Genomic DNA, 13,809 nt, shown 5'->3' with positions numbered 1-13,809 from the left:
CCCACTGCAAAAATACTCAGATCTTTTCCTATCATCTCCAAGTGGGTTTTAGGTTTGATAGACTCCAGGACGGGCTGAGGGGTAAGACACCTCAGGTCTTGCCATTATTTCTTAACAAGCGTTATGTGGGGCACCAGGGTGGCTCAGTCTGTTAGGTGTCTGCCTTCAGTTCAGGTCATGATCTTGGGTCTTGGGATGGAGCATGACTCTGCTGAGCAGGAAGCCTGTTTTTGTCTCTGCCCCTCTCTGCTGCTCTACGCTCTCTCTCTCTCTCAAATAAATCAATACAATCTTAAAACAACAACAATAAGCATTATGTGTTTGGCCCCTTTGTCTCCCATCCCAGTGCTAACCAGGCCTGACCCTGCTAAGCTCCCAAGATCAGATGAGACTGGGAGTGTTCAGAGTGGTTTGGACCTAGATTACCCTTTTATCTCCCAAGTGAACCAACTAGTTCCTGCCCAAAGCCTTCATAAATTTCCCTCCCTTTTCACTTAGTGTAGGTGCTCCTGTCTTTAACCGTTGTCTGGAAGAAGGTGGAACTTCCCCTGCTCCCACTACTAGGATGAATTTTAGCGCTAATTGTTACAGTGTGGCCAGATTGCTAGCATGTCCCTCTTGCCCACAGGAGTGTTGACAACAAACAGGCAATGGTCTTTGAATCTGCCTCCCTGTGTTTGGCCTATAACTACTTCCCCAATTTCTCCTCATTACCAGACAAAAGAATGGAGGACCATTTAGTGCTCAGTTGGAACACCAGAGGTGTTAAAAACTTTGAAAGCATGGGAAAATGTAGAAAGCTATCAAGAGTCACAATGTTGGTTAAATGAAATGTCAAGCACAAATCACGGTTACACCTGCCCTGCCACAGTGTCAACAGCATGATTTAAAGAAAAAAACGTTAAAGTAGAATGAACAAAGATTCTGAGTCACATCCTGCTTCAACTAGTGTTCAAATTACTGTGCGCATATCAGGTTAACACAATGAGGATCTCGCTTAATATTTGACTGCTCTTATGTAAAAAATAAGATGAATTCTTTGAATTTATGTGATCTCTTTCTTTTCTCTTAAATGAGATAATAGATGTTGCATACTCTGCTCTTAAAGACAATGCTTGCTTCATCTTTTTCTGCTTTGTATCTAACAGAATGGAGATGGGGTGATAGATAAAGCCGAGCTTCGGGAGGCTTGTGAACAGGCCAGCTTACACTTAGATGAGAAGCTCCTGGACCAGCTCTTTGACTACTGTGATGTGGATACTGATGGGCAGATTAACTACCTAGAATTTGCAAATTTTCTTAACTGGAAAGATAGAATGCCTCTTAAAGAGCATGAAGAGAGGGTCATTATTAAAGGTATTTAATTTTTGAAAGTTTGCTGAATTCTTACATGGGCTTTTATATTTTCAGTTTTCTAGGAGCTTGACTCTTGTCAACTTTAATATTTTATATTAAAAAATATGCACATAGTTACATATTATTTGCTTGTTTATGCATAGAATATCTGGGGAAGGATAGGAAAGAATTTGATGATGTTTAAGGAGAACCAGGTAGCTAGGGGACAGGGAGGCAGCAAGACTCACATTTTAATCTATGTGTTTTATGTCTTTGAATTTGGAACCATGCAGTAACCTCTTCAAAAATAAATAAATAAATAAATAAATAAATAAAAGCAAAACAGTTTATACCGAAATCCAAAATATGAAAGACAGTTCCTCAGAAAGCTGTTTGAAAAACCATTGTCTTAGAGTAATTAGCTCCCCTCCCCCAGGAAAACTCAATAGTAATATAGGATTTGACATAAGAAAATTTATTCTTTTGCATTTTGTAAGAGAAAGAAAAGCTATCTTTACCTTTATTCAAATATTTTCATGTTTCCACATTGACTTCCTGCATCACTATTTGTGTGTGTATGTGTATGTATGTATATACATATACACACAGATGTACTCTCTCTATATAAAATCACAGTGAAGGTACCATTTTTATTTGGCTTTTTAAAATTTAGTTTTCAAATTTCTATGGAATTAAGAAATAATTTTATGGTACTTCATTTTTTTTTTTTTTATGAACTTCATTTTCAGTTCCCTCATGTGGATGTAAGATGAATTACTAAGCTATTTCCTTACTCTTTGAAATTTAGGTTATTTCCAGATATTTTAAAAGTAATATCAGTAACACTATAATGATTATCATCTCTCAAAAATCGTTGTTTCTAATTATATCTAATTTCTTATGAATGTTATTATTGTCCCAGAAGTAACTATATTTTCATTTTGCTTTTCTAAATGATTGTACCAATTTGCAATTTTATCAGTCAGATCTGTGAGGTTTTATTCTAACTTTGCTACCACTGAGTATTATTTCAAACATTCTTATAATTTAGTTGTTATTATTATGACACTTTGTTCACTTTAATGTTCAAATCTTGATTATTAGAGAGGATTAATTTTTTAAAAAGATTGTTTACATTTTTATTTCCTCTGGAATATTTTTCTCTAAAAAGTGAAGTTATTACTGTTTTTACTTTTATTCCTGGGTCTTGCCTTTCTGCAAGGCCAAAACCAAATTTGGGGCCTTATTTATGATGGGAACCCTTATGAGTTTCTGAGATGGCCTTTCTGTTCAAGCCGCTAGGACAGTAGGAGGATTTTGTTTGCCTAATGAAGATTTTATAGAAAACAATTCTACCCTAGTCCTTTCAGAAATACAAAGGCGTGATAGAGTTTTTTCTTCTTGGCACAACTCTTCAAGTAGTGGGAGAAAGCAGAAGCCTATTCAAAGCAGATCATTTTTCAAATTGTTCCTAGTGTTTGGGTTCTGACTTCATCAGTTGCTGTCAACAGAGTCCTTGAGATTTCCCATTTTCTAAGACAGTGGCCAGTGGTTCAGTCAGAAGGGGCTCAGGAAAGTTTTGCCAGGAATTTTCTCATATCCAATTCCACTTACTGTTGACTTTTAGAGGAAAGGGGTAAGTATTCTTTCTTTTTTTTTTAAAGATTTTATTCACCTGTTTGACAGACAGAGATCACAAGTAGGCAGAGAGGCAGGCAGAGGGAGGGGGAAGCAGGCTCCCTGCCAAGCAGAGAACCTGAGGCAGGGCCTGATCCCAGGACCCCGGGATCATGACCTGAGCCAAAGGCAGAGGCTTTAATCCACTGAACCACCCAGGTGCCCCAAAAGGGGTAAGTATGCTTACCCCAAAAGGGGTAAGTAAGGCAGTGGCTTTCAAACAGTTTTCTGAGACACTGTTTCTATACTGGTCCAGATTTCTGCTTTTTGGGGGATGCAGGGAGGAGATTAGAGGTTTTGGAACACAAGGCCTGAATGTGTTCATGGCAGATTGCCAGGAGCTGAATGGGGGCTGCAGATTTTAGATAGGCATGTCTTTTCTGGTTTGCCACAGTTCCCACCCCAACCGGATACTGGGGCACCAATTTGCCTTTGTAACCCTTGCTTGGGCTTTCCCCAAACCCTGAGGGTTTGTCAACAGATTGAAAGACCACAGCGCCCTCTAGTGATAGCTGTGTGGCTCCCAGCTTTGTGAAAAAGATGTGCCAGGAATTTACTCCTAAATTTCGGAATGACTCAACAAAGCAGATCTTCAAAAGGACAGAGTCTTACAATTTGAGTTTTACCTCAGGGTTTTCTTTTATATACCGATGTGAAGAAGGTTATTTATATAATCGGTTCCTGAGCTCACACAGTGTTCTCATTGCCTTGCCAAATGTTGCAATACGTGGGGCTCCCCGCCACCATCAGGTATGTGTGGAATTTACAACTCAAATGAGTCTTCTCCAGTCTCTCCTTGGGGCACAACTCTGGAAACAACTCTGGTAATCCTGTAGTTCATGTTAAATATAAAAATAAACCCTAATTTTTTTTTTTAAGGGAAAAGTAGGTTCCATTTTTTCATCTGGTCTCTTAGATGTAAAAGCTTTATTCTAGACTAAAGTGGGTGGAGAGGTGAGAAGAAGCAGGCCACGTTCAGATTTCCTGGTGTATGACATTGGCCTGCCCTTGCTTTTCCACAGTGGGGTGCTGGCATCAGTGGCCACTAGCCCAGTCTCAGTCTCTACCAGCAAGGAGAAGCTAACCAGGAAAACGGATTTTGTTGCAGAGCAGCAAGCAACCAATAGTGATTTCTTCCTGTAATTTGCCCCCCACCCTCAACTCTTTGCTTAAAGGTAGAAAACCAGCTTGTGCAAATCCTGATGAGGCTAATGTTGAAGAATCTGAACCAACTCTCCTGATAAAGCCAGAAGATATTGTCTTAAAAGAGCCAGGGAGCTCAGAAAAGACTGTCCGAACACTTCTGAGGCCAAATGATAAAGTTTCTAGTCACTATAAGACAACTTCTTCTGAGATCAATGCGGTTGTAGGAGCTCTTCCTTCTACTTGTGAGTATGTTACATTATTTGCTGAGTTTTCGAAGTAAGATCAGCAAACATAGAAGTGTCCTTTGTCTGTCCTTGTATTGTCCCCAGCTGCTACCTTCATTAGGCTGTTTCTCAAAGCCTAGGACCTTTCATTCAGTTCTGTATTTGAACCATCCAGGAGGTCTCAATAAACATAGGCTGAATGGAAGTAAGATGATTCCGTTAACATTGAATGTTACGTAGACTACACCAAATGTTAGGAGATTCATAAACCATGTGATTCTTAGCTATACGCAGATTACCTTCAAATATTTGAAGAGCTTTTGCAAAACAATTCTCTGTATCGTCATTCTCCATCTGTTAGTTTGCTAGGGCTGCCATAACAAGTACCACAAACCTGAACATAAATTTATCATCTATGGTTCTGGGTGCTGGGAGTCTGAGGCCAGGGTATTGGTAGGGTTGGCTCCTTCTGGGGCTGTGAGGGAGAATCTGTTCCGGGCTCCTCACCTAGGTTCTGGTGTGTTGCTGGCAATCTTTGGTGTCCCTTTGCTTTTGCTGCATCACCCTGATTTCTGCCTTCAACTTCACATGGTGTTCTGTTGTGTGAGAATCTGGGTCCAAATGGCCCCTTTTATAGGGACTCCCAATCACATTGGATTAGCGGCCTACTCTATTCCAGTGTGACTTCATCTTAATTAATTAAAAGGCAATGACTCTTTTTCTTTTGAGTAATTTCTACACCCAACACAGGGCTCTAATTTATACTCCCAAGATCTACCAACTGAGCCAGCCAGGCATCCTGCAATCACTCTATTTTTAAATAAAGTCACATTTGGAGGTACTGGTGATTAGGATTTTAACATATAAATTTGGGGAGAATATAGTTCAACACATAACACTTCGTATCTTATTATTTGTCAGAGAGAGAACAAACGCAGGCAGAGTGGCAGGCAGAGGCAGAAAGAGAAGCAGGCTTCCCACTGAGCAAGGAGCCAGATGCGTTACTCGGTCCCAGGACCCTGGGATCCAAAGGCAGTGGCTTAACCAACTGAGTCACCCAGGCATCCCAACTCATATCTTATTATTGAGTGTGATGACTCTTGGTTAGTTAGAGACTATTTTTATGTTGGCTAAGATCACTTCTTTAGACTAAGGACATGATTAAAGTTTTATGCATTTTTCTTAACTGGATTTTATAGACATGCTATATATGTTCTAGTATAATGAGATCTTGCTACTCTCTTTAGAATAGTGTTGTCCAATAGAAATATTGGAGTTCTATGTATTTAAAAATTTTTAGTGGCCACATTAAGCAAAAGAAACAGGTGAAATAAATTTTAATAGTATATATATTTTATGTATAGTATATAGATCTTCCAAATATTTTTCAACAATTAATCAATATAAAATGATTAAATATGCCACTTTTTGGGGGGTACTAAATCTTTGAAATTCAGTGTGTATTTTATACTTACATCACATCTCAGTTTGGACTAGCCCCATTTCAAGCATGTACTCAATTGCCACATGTGGCTGGTGGCTACTATATTGTACAGTTCAGTTTTAGAATGTCTGTCTTCCTTTCTCATTGGTGTCCTAGGTTATCCCATCTATGGTGTTCCAACCATTCGGTCTGATATTCCTGCCCCCCGAATTCGTCGTGTCAGTGATAGAACTAATTATGGTGAAGAGGGCAATGCCTATTCCTTACTACATCCTACCATCTTTGGCCAGAAAGGAGTGTTTGAAAGAGACTTCTTCAAGACCAGATCAAAAAAAGAGGTACAGCATATTATTTTAAAAGATTTGGAAGAGATGTCAGCTTCACACAAACACACAAGGATGAAAATGTTTATTTATCAACAACTGTTTAATTTTAGACTGTTTAAAATGTGAGCTTTGATATTACAAAAGTCATCAGGATCCTCAAATACAGGATTCTTTTTTTTTTAAAGATTTTATTTATTTATTTGATAGACAGAGATCACAAGTAGGTAAAGAGAGAGGAAGGGAAGCAGGCTCCCCACCAAGCAGAGAGCCGGACGTGGGGCTCCATCCCAGGACCCTGGGACCATGACCTGAGCCGAAGGCAGGGGGTTTAACCCACTGAGCCACCCAAGTGCCTCCAAATACAGAATTCTTGAGGATAATATTCAGTTTGGTTGTTTTGGTTGATGTTTTCTACAATTCTTGGAGCAGTTTTTCTTCTATCATAGGAAACATTACATTCACATTGTATATCCACTATGACCTATGTATAAAAAGAAAAACATTTTCCTGAGGAACTCAACAGTATTCTTAGTTGAGAAAAAGCAAAAAAGATCAGTCCCTTCCTTGTGTAAGTATCTTATGGTTTTGTATCTCCAAAACCAGAGAGTAAGTATGAGAAGGGCCACTCTGTGCCCTCTTTATGTGCTGTGGCTATCTTCTGTCTTAGATGATCTGTGAAAGCTCTGATTTATTTATTCTGTCCTGTTGCCACGCCATTTGTCAACCCGTGTATCTGGTTTCTGTTTGTTAGAAAACATGGTCCTCATATTGTAGGTGATTTTCTTCCTACATGGGTTATAAAACAGAAACAACAGGCGAGGTTAGAATAGCCACTGGGGTTCTAAGGGCCAAAGATTGATAGCAATGCTTGGCCAACCTGCCTTGGTCTGCACTCATAAAAAGCAGAGTGTAATCTAGGGAGCAACTGCTTCTTCAGAATTTTCATATTCAGAACTAGGAATGGTTGAGGAGACAGAAATAGTCATATGGTACCTTCTGGGACTTCAGATGAAGGATTGATGGCTTGAAAACGTACTAACTGCTACCTTAATTATAATACATTCATTCCAACATTTAATCCCCACTGAGGTAGGGGACAGAAAGAAGAAGGGAGGAGAAACTCAGAGGAGATGCCTGCTGGGTGTTCCCAATGAAGGAACTCAAAGCCCACTCAGGGGTCAGAAAAGGGACACTCCCAAAGTGTTTCACTCCCCTTGGTTACTCTAAAGGACCTATGAAATAGAATTACAGGGTTGCCAAAAGAAACAAAAATCATGCTTGTTGCATGATACCTAAAATTCTTTTAACTAGGAAGTCATCCTTTAATTCACACTTCTAGAAAAAAAGAAAGAACCCAGATAAGTGGTTGGAGGAATAATGCTAACTTGAGAGTGGATGGGCTTCTGGAAAATACTAGCAAATCAGTGCACTGTGGTGGAATAAGGAACTAGGGGAGGGATGCCTCCTGAGGAGCGGGACAGGAAATGGAGGTGGAGGTCTGGGGTGCTCAAGACTGACTTGGGCTATTTCTGGAATTCGCTCTGTCGGGACAGTCCTTACCTGCCCCTGGATGGGGGAAAACCACAGCTCTGCACTGGGGCACTGAGGTGTTTTTGTTGTACAACCGCAGTTGCTGGCGGCTCTGCTTTTCTGAATTTCTAATGTATTTGATTATACTGTTAATTTCCCATGAGGGCACATCCTTTCTACGGGATCTTTTTTTTTTTTTTTTTTTTTTTAAAGATTTTATTTATTTATTTGACAGAGAGAGAGGTCACAAGTAGGCAGAGAGGTAGGCAGAGAGAGAGGAGGAAGCAGGCTCCCTGCAGAGCAGAGAGCCCGATGCGGGGCTCGATCCCAGGACCCTGAGATCATGACCTGAGCCGAAGGCAGCGGCTTAATCCACTGAGCCACCCAGGCGCCCCTCTATGGGATCTTTTAATTGTTGTTAAGATTTTGTTTAATAGATGTATTCTGCAGCTCCTTTGTTTCTTTGGCTTTCCTATTCACTAACCTTTCTGTCCTTTTCCCTCCTGGCCTTTTTTCTGTATGCCTCAAAGTAAATATTTTTCCTTTTTTAAATTTAGTTTTGGGGCACCTGCATGGCTTAGTCAGTTAAGTGTCTGCCTTGGGCTCAGGTCGTGATCCTGAGGTCCTGGGGTAGAGCCCCCACCCACTGCATCAGGCCCCTGCCCGTCCCCGCACTCATGCATTCTCTCACTCTCTCTCTCAAATAAATAAATGGAAAAAAGTCTTAAAAAATAAATTTAGTTTCATTTTTTTTCCCACATCTTTTATTTCCTCTACTCATTCTAACATTTCTTTCCACTGCTGGTTCTTATCTTTCCTTTCTTAAATTTTCCCTGGGATGTAAGAAATATGTTTTCCCATAATAATTATCATTGCAGAAAAATTTAGCATATTGAAAACCAGCAAATTTTTCAATTGCTGGTTTTCAATATGCTAAAATTTTAGTTTGCTCAGTTGTTCATGCATACTCTATCTTTCTGACATTTGCACACCTACAACTCTAAGGTTTATAACAGGCCGGTAAAAGACATTTTATAAATGATCATGTTTTAGAAAAGAGAAACTAATTTTCAAGGGGCTGACATGACATATATAAGATCCTAGTGATAAGAAGTAAGATAGAACTCAGATCCAGCAAGTCTCCTTTCAACTGAAAACAAAGAGTTGGAAGCAATTTTGTATATGGGCTAGAATAGATGAATATTCTCATGTTCATATTAACAAAATGATTCCTGAATTGACAATACTGGAATTTTGATAGCTGATTATTATTATATACAACAGGCACACGTGTGGGTGCACAATTTTGGGGGGATAAATATCCATAGTATTAGATGTTATAAAGACATTTTAAAAATACAAATTTAAAAACACAAATCTTAGTCTGACCTTCAGTTTCTGTTTTCTAGATTGCAGAGATATTATGTAATATTGGTGTCAAGCTTTCTGATGAAGAATTTGAAAATGTATGGAATCTTGCATCAAAAAAACATCACAGAGGAGAAGTTTGTGTTGAGACCATCAGAAATGTTCTGGATGAGATACAACATGCAGACCGGGTCAAGTGTAAAACAACCATGTGATATTTTTGGAGTTCATTCATTTAAACAAAAGAATTGTTAAATCCGAATTCATCAAAAATGTTCCGTCCATTCTGGTTTTAGATATTATGTTAGAATTCAGCAATCATTGTAGTAGGACTCCTGTGCTTGTGTGTGTTGCTAATAAATTTGATTTTGGATTTTAAGATTTATTTTATATTCTATAAAACACCAAGAACTTGATAAGCACTTAGAGTTAACCATTTACCTTACCAAAGGTAAGGTAATGTTTAGAATACTTAAGAAGTCTATGCATTTAGTTGGTTGACTGAATTTCAAAGTCTAGTTTGTGATACCAGGTTGATAAAATTTTGTTTTCAACCTTTTGTTCTTTTTCTCTTTAGGTGTCACTATAACAGAACGTAATAAGCTTAATAATAAGTTTGGTAAGCTTTCCATCTCCGTTAGCATCTGAGGAAAAAAAAAAACGCATATAGGAAGAAGCAGGAGCTAGAGAACAAAACGTGGAGTTCCATCAATGACATAATAGCCATTAGTTTTGATATCTCCCTATGGCCATTTAGAGCAGCATCATCAACAATAGCTAAACTATGGGAATAGCACAGGCGTCCATCAACTGATGAATGCATAAAGAAGATGTGAGATATATGTGTGTGCGCGCGTGTGTGTGTATTCATATATTATGAATAAAAAAGAATGGACTCTTCCCATTTGCAGCAATGTGGATGGAGCTAGAGAGTATTATGCTAAGAGAAATAAATCAGTCAGAGATAGACAAATACCATATGATTTCACTCATATGTGGAATTTAAGAAACAAAACAAGCAAGCATAGGGAGAAAAAACGAGAAGCAAACCAAGAAACAGACTCAACTACAGAGCACAAACTGAGGGTTACCGGAGGGGAGGTATGTGGTAACACCTCACTAACCCATTAATAGGTTAACTAGGTGATGGGTTAAATGGTGTTAAACAGGAATGGGTTAAATAGGTGATGGTGATTAAGGTGTGCACTTGTGGTGATGGGCACTGGGTGTTGTATGTAAGTGTAGAATCACTAAATTGTACACCTGAAATCAAGATTGCACCTACTGGAATTTAATGAAAAAAAAATCTATTTTCTATGGCCAAAAGACCATATTGTCCTAAAAGAGGGCACAGCTGACCCACCATTACATGTAGCTTTAGAAATTATCAGTGGCAAATTGTGTTGATTCATTCCCTCCCTGGTGCCTGGGCCCTTTGGTGGGAGGGTGTGACCTCAGTGTATGTGTTTTTCTACTACATCAGAAGCTCCAGGTGTGGGTTGAAGCCACCAATGAAGCCTGATTAGTTATGCAACTTGATTAACATGTATTCTATCAATGTTTCACTGTGATAGACCTTGAACTTTGTGGTTCGTTGCCTACGGTGTGAGTATTTACACTAAGGAAATAAACAAATGCTATGGATCATGGATTTTTTCCCCTTCTGACGAGGCAGTTATTAAACATTTACAAACACATCTCTATCCATCCATCTCCATCCATCCATCCATCTATATATCTATCTACCTACCTACCTATCCATCTTTCTGTGTTTGTTCTTACTAAGCCTGCATTTCTCAGTTTTTTTTTTTTTAAGATTTATTTATTTATTTGTCAGAAAAAGAGAGAGATTGAGCTCAAGCAGGGAGAGGGGCTGAAGGAGAAGCAGGCTTCCCGCTGAGTAGGGAGCCTGATGCGGGATTTGATTCCAGGACCCCAGGATCATGAACTGAGCTGAAGGTAGACGCTTAACTGACTGAGCTACCCAGGCTCAGTTTTAGTAAGAATCCTGCGAAATCCAGAGTGAATCTTCCTACTCTTGATATCTGATTACCCTCCCTACCTTTATATCTGATCAAATTCCTCATCCCCCATCTTTGATGTATAAAGCCTTGGTCTGTCTTTAGCAAAAATTCTTAAGTCTATTTTGCAAGAATTACTCCTACCCTTATGTCTTCTCTTAATAATTTTCTATGCACTGACCTCCCCCAACCTGCTTCTTGGCTATAATTACCCACCTTTCCTTGTTATGTTTAGAATTGAACCCTGTTCTTCACTGAGGTCTCTATTCCCCTGTTGCAACAGTTCTGAGGAAAACTGTCTTTTATTGCTTTAACTACTGTCCAGCCCTGTTTTCTTCAACTCTGCCCATCCATCCATCCATCCATCCATCCATCCATCCATCCATCCATTCTCCTACCCACCTATCTGCACATGCACACTGTACTTCCAAGTACTTTGGTATGTCTTTCCTGAAAACAAATGTAGTCTACTATCCAAATATAGTGCAATTTTCAAAATCAGGAAATTATCATTACTATGACATTATTTTCTAATCTGTAGACCCTATTAAAATTTCTCCCCAAATTCCTTGTGATGCTAATGTTTTTTAAAGTGAGAAATATTTTTTTTGGTCTAGCTTGGATCTAATCAATGATCACATGTTGCATTTAGTTGTCATGTCTCTTTAGTTTCCACTGATCTGAAACAATTCTTCTATCTTTAAGCTTCATGACCCGTGATGTAATCCAAACCTCTAGGGACTAGAGGTAATGTAGATGCTACATCACAGCCTATTGTCAATATTCTCTTGTGAGTGGGTTCCTGCAATCTTGTGCCCATTCCATTGCTCCTTGGGTTGGAGTTGCTTAGAATTCAGAAAACTACATTCTATAAAGGTTTTTTTTTCCCCATGAATTAAATCATCAGAGTCAAAGTGGAGCAGATGATTGAACTGATCCTTGAGCCACGTGAATCCAAGTTAAGCTGATTGATAATTTGCTACCTGCCTTGAATGCAAGGTAGCATTGGGGTGATGGACCTAGTCATGTCTAACTGGGCAAGGCTTATTTAAAAGCTAGAGACTCGGAGGGTGCCTGGGTTGCTCAGTAGGTTAAGCATCTCTCTTGATCTCAGTTTCGGTCTTGATCTCAGGGTCGTGAGACCAAAGCGGGGTATGGAGCCTACTTAAAAAAAAAAAAAAAAAGCTAAAGCCTCACTATACAAGTGTCTGAATTGAATTGAATTACAGATTCAGTTTCACTCCCTAACGTCCAAAGGGTTTATGTACATGGAAAGATTCTCTTTTCTAGAACTGAATCCTTTTTTAAAAGGTTTTATTTATTTGACAGAGAGAGACACAGTGAGAGAGGGAACACAAGCAGGGGGAGTGGGAGAGGGAGAAGCAGGCTTCCTGCAGAGCAGGGAGCCGGATATGGGGCTCAATCCCAGAGTCCTGGGATCATGACCTGAGCTGAAGGCAGACGTTTGAAGACTGAGTCACCCAGGAACCCCTAGAATTGAATCCTTGACTTACTTGCTTCTTACTGGGCCCTGGCAATCCATTATCAGCTGGGGCCACTGCCACTCACAAGTACATTTAGTGTTGTAACTGAAATGTACAATCAGTTTGCAGCGGGCTGTACTCTGAGGCTGCCTCTGCTGGCTGGGGTTGACTTGCCAGATGTCTGGCTGGGAATACCTCCATGGCTTATGATACCACCAAGATCACCTTGTTGCTTTATAAAGGCTGTCTTTCCTAATTTCTGAGCATTTAGAAACGTTCCAGTTTATCTTTTGTGAAGACCAACATTTCCTGTTTACTGTATAAACACTGTCACTAAAGAAGCAGCCTTTATTTGATTGTTTGTTTATAGCTCCTGAAGAGGGGCGGAGAGAAAGAGGGAGAGAGAGAATCTTAAGCAGACCCCATATCTAGCATGAGCCCAAAGTGGGGTTTGACCTCACACCCTGAGATCATGACCTGAGCCGAAATCAAAAGTCAGATGCTTAACTGACTAAGCAACCCAGGGGCCCCCAGAAGAAGCCTTTAAAGACTTCTGGGAAGGGGCGCCTGGGTGGCTCAGTAGGTTAAGCCTCTGCCTTTGGCTCAGGTCATGATCTCAGGATCCTGGAATCCAGCCTTGTGTAAGGCTGTCTGCTCAGCAGGGAGTCTGCTCCCCACCCCCCCACCCTGCCGCCCCTCATGCCACTCTGCCTACTGTGATCTCTCTCTCTCTGACAAATAAATAAATAAATAAATCTTAAAAAAAAAAGACTTCTGGGAAGATGGCAGACTAAGAGGCCAGGCTTACCTGTCTCAGTTCCACAGACACACCTAGTAACAATCACATCAGAAAATGATCTGAAGAATGGCAGAACAAACTTCCCATAGTTAATCACAAAGAGGAGGCCATATTAAACAGGGCAGGAGGGGCAGAGACAGTTGGAAACCAAACTCCCATGGAGACTAACTGCAAATGGGAGGGACATCACAAGCACAGAGAAAGAAGAGACCCCAATACCCCATACCAGGCAAAATAGGCACATGACATGAGAGACCTTCACTGAGAAGACTAATCCCCATATTTGGTTTTGAAAACCAGTGGGGCTTAACTCCGGGTACTTTAAAAATCAGCAGGCTTGCCTCTGGGAGAGCTGAAAGGCAGTAAGAAACAGTCCTCACCCTTAAGAGACTGCAAAACAAACACCACCCCCTTCCTTGCCTACACACACAGCGAGATAAGAATAGAAGCACAGT

At 40.0% G+C, this 13,809-nt stretch overlaps 1 protein-coding gene across 1 annotated transcript in view; it reads left to right on the top strand.

The window, feature by feature from the left end:
• EFHB (EF-hand domain family member B) overlaps positions 1-9,384 on the top strand; it is a 52,257-nt gene extending 42,873 nt beyond the window's left edge. The window contains exons 10-13 of the mRNA XM_046003504.1: positions 1,149-1,356; positions 4,188-4,400; positions 5,983-6,164; positions 9,092-9,384. Of these exons, the coding sequence (XP_045859460.1) occupies positions 1,149-1,356; positions 4,188-4,400; positions 5,983-6,164; positions 9,092-9,265 (777 nt within the window). The 3' untranslated portion in view covers positions 9,266-9,384. The remainder of the gene's footprint in view (positions 1-1,148; positions 1,357-4,187; positions 4,401-5,982; positions 6,165-9,091) is intronic.
• Positions 9,385-13,809: the final 4,425 nt, after the last annotated feature.

The sequence above is a fragment of the Meles meles genome, chromosome 4 (assembly GCF_922984935.1).
Source record: "Meles meles chromosome 4, mMelMel3.1 paternal haplotype, whole genome shotgun sequence".
Taxonomy (NCBI): Eukaryota; Metazoa; Chordata; class Mammalia; order Carnivora; family Mustelidae; genus Meles; species Meles meles.
The sequence above is the reverse complement of the archived record's forward strand: the minus strand, read 5'-3'. Positions and strand labels throughout refer to the sequence as shown.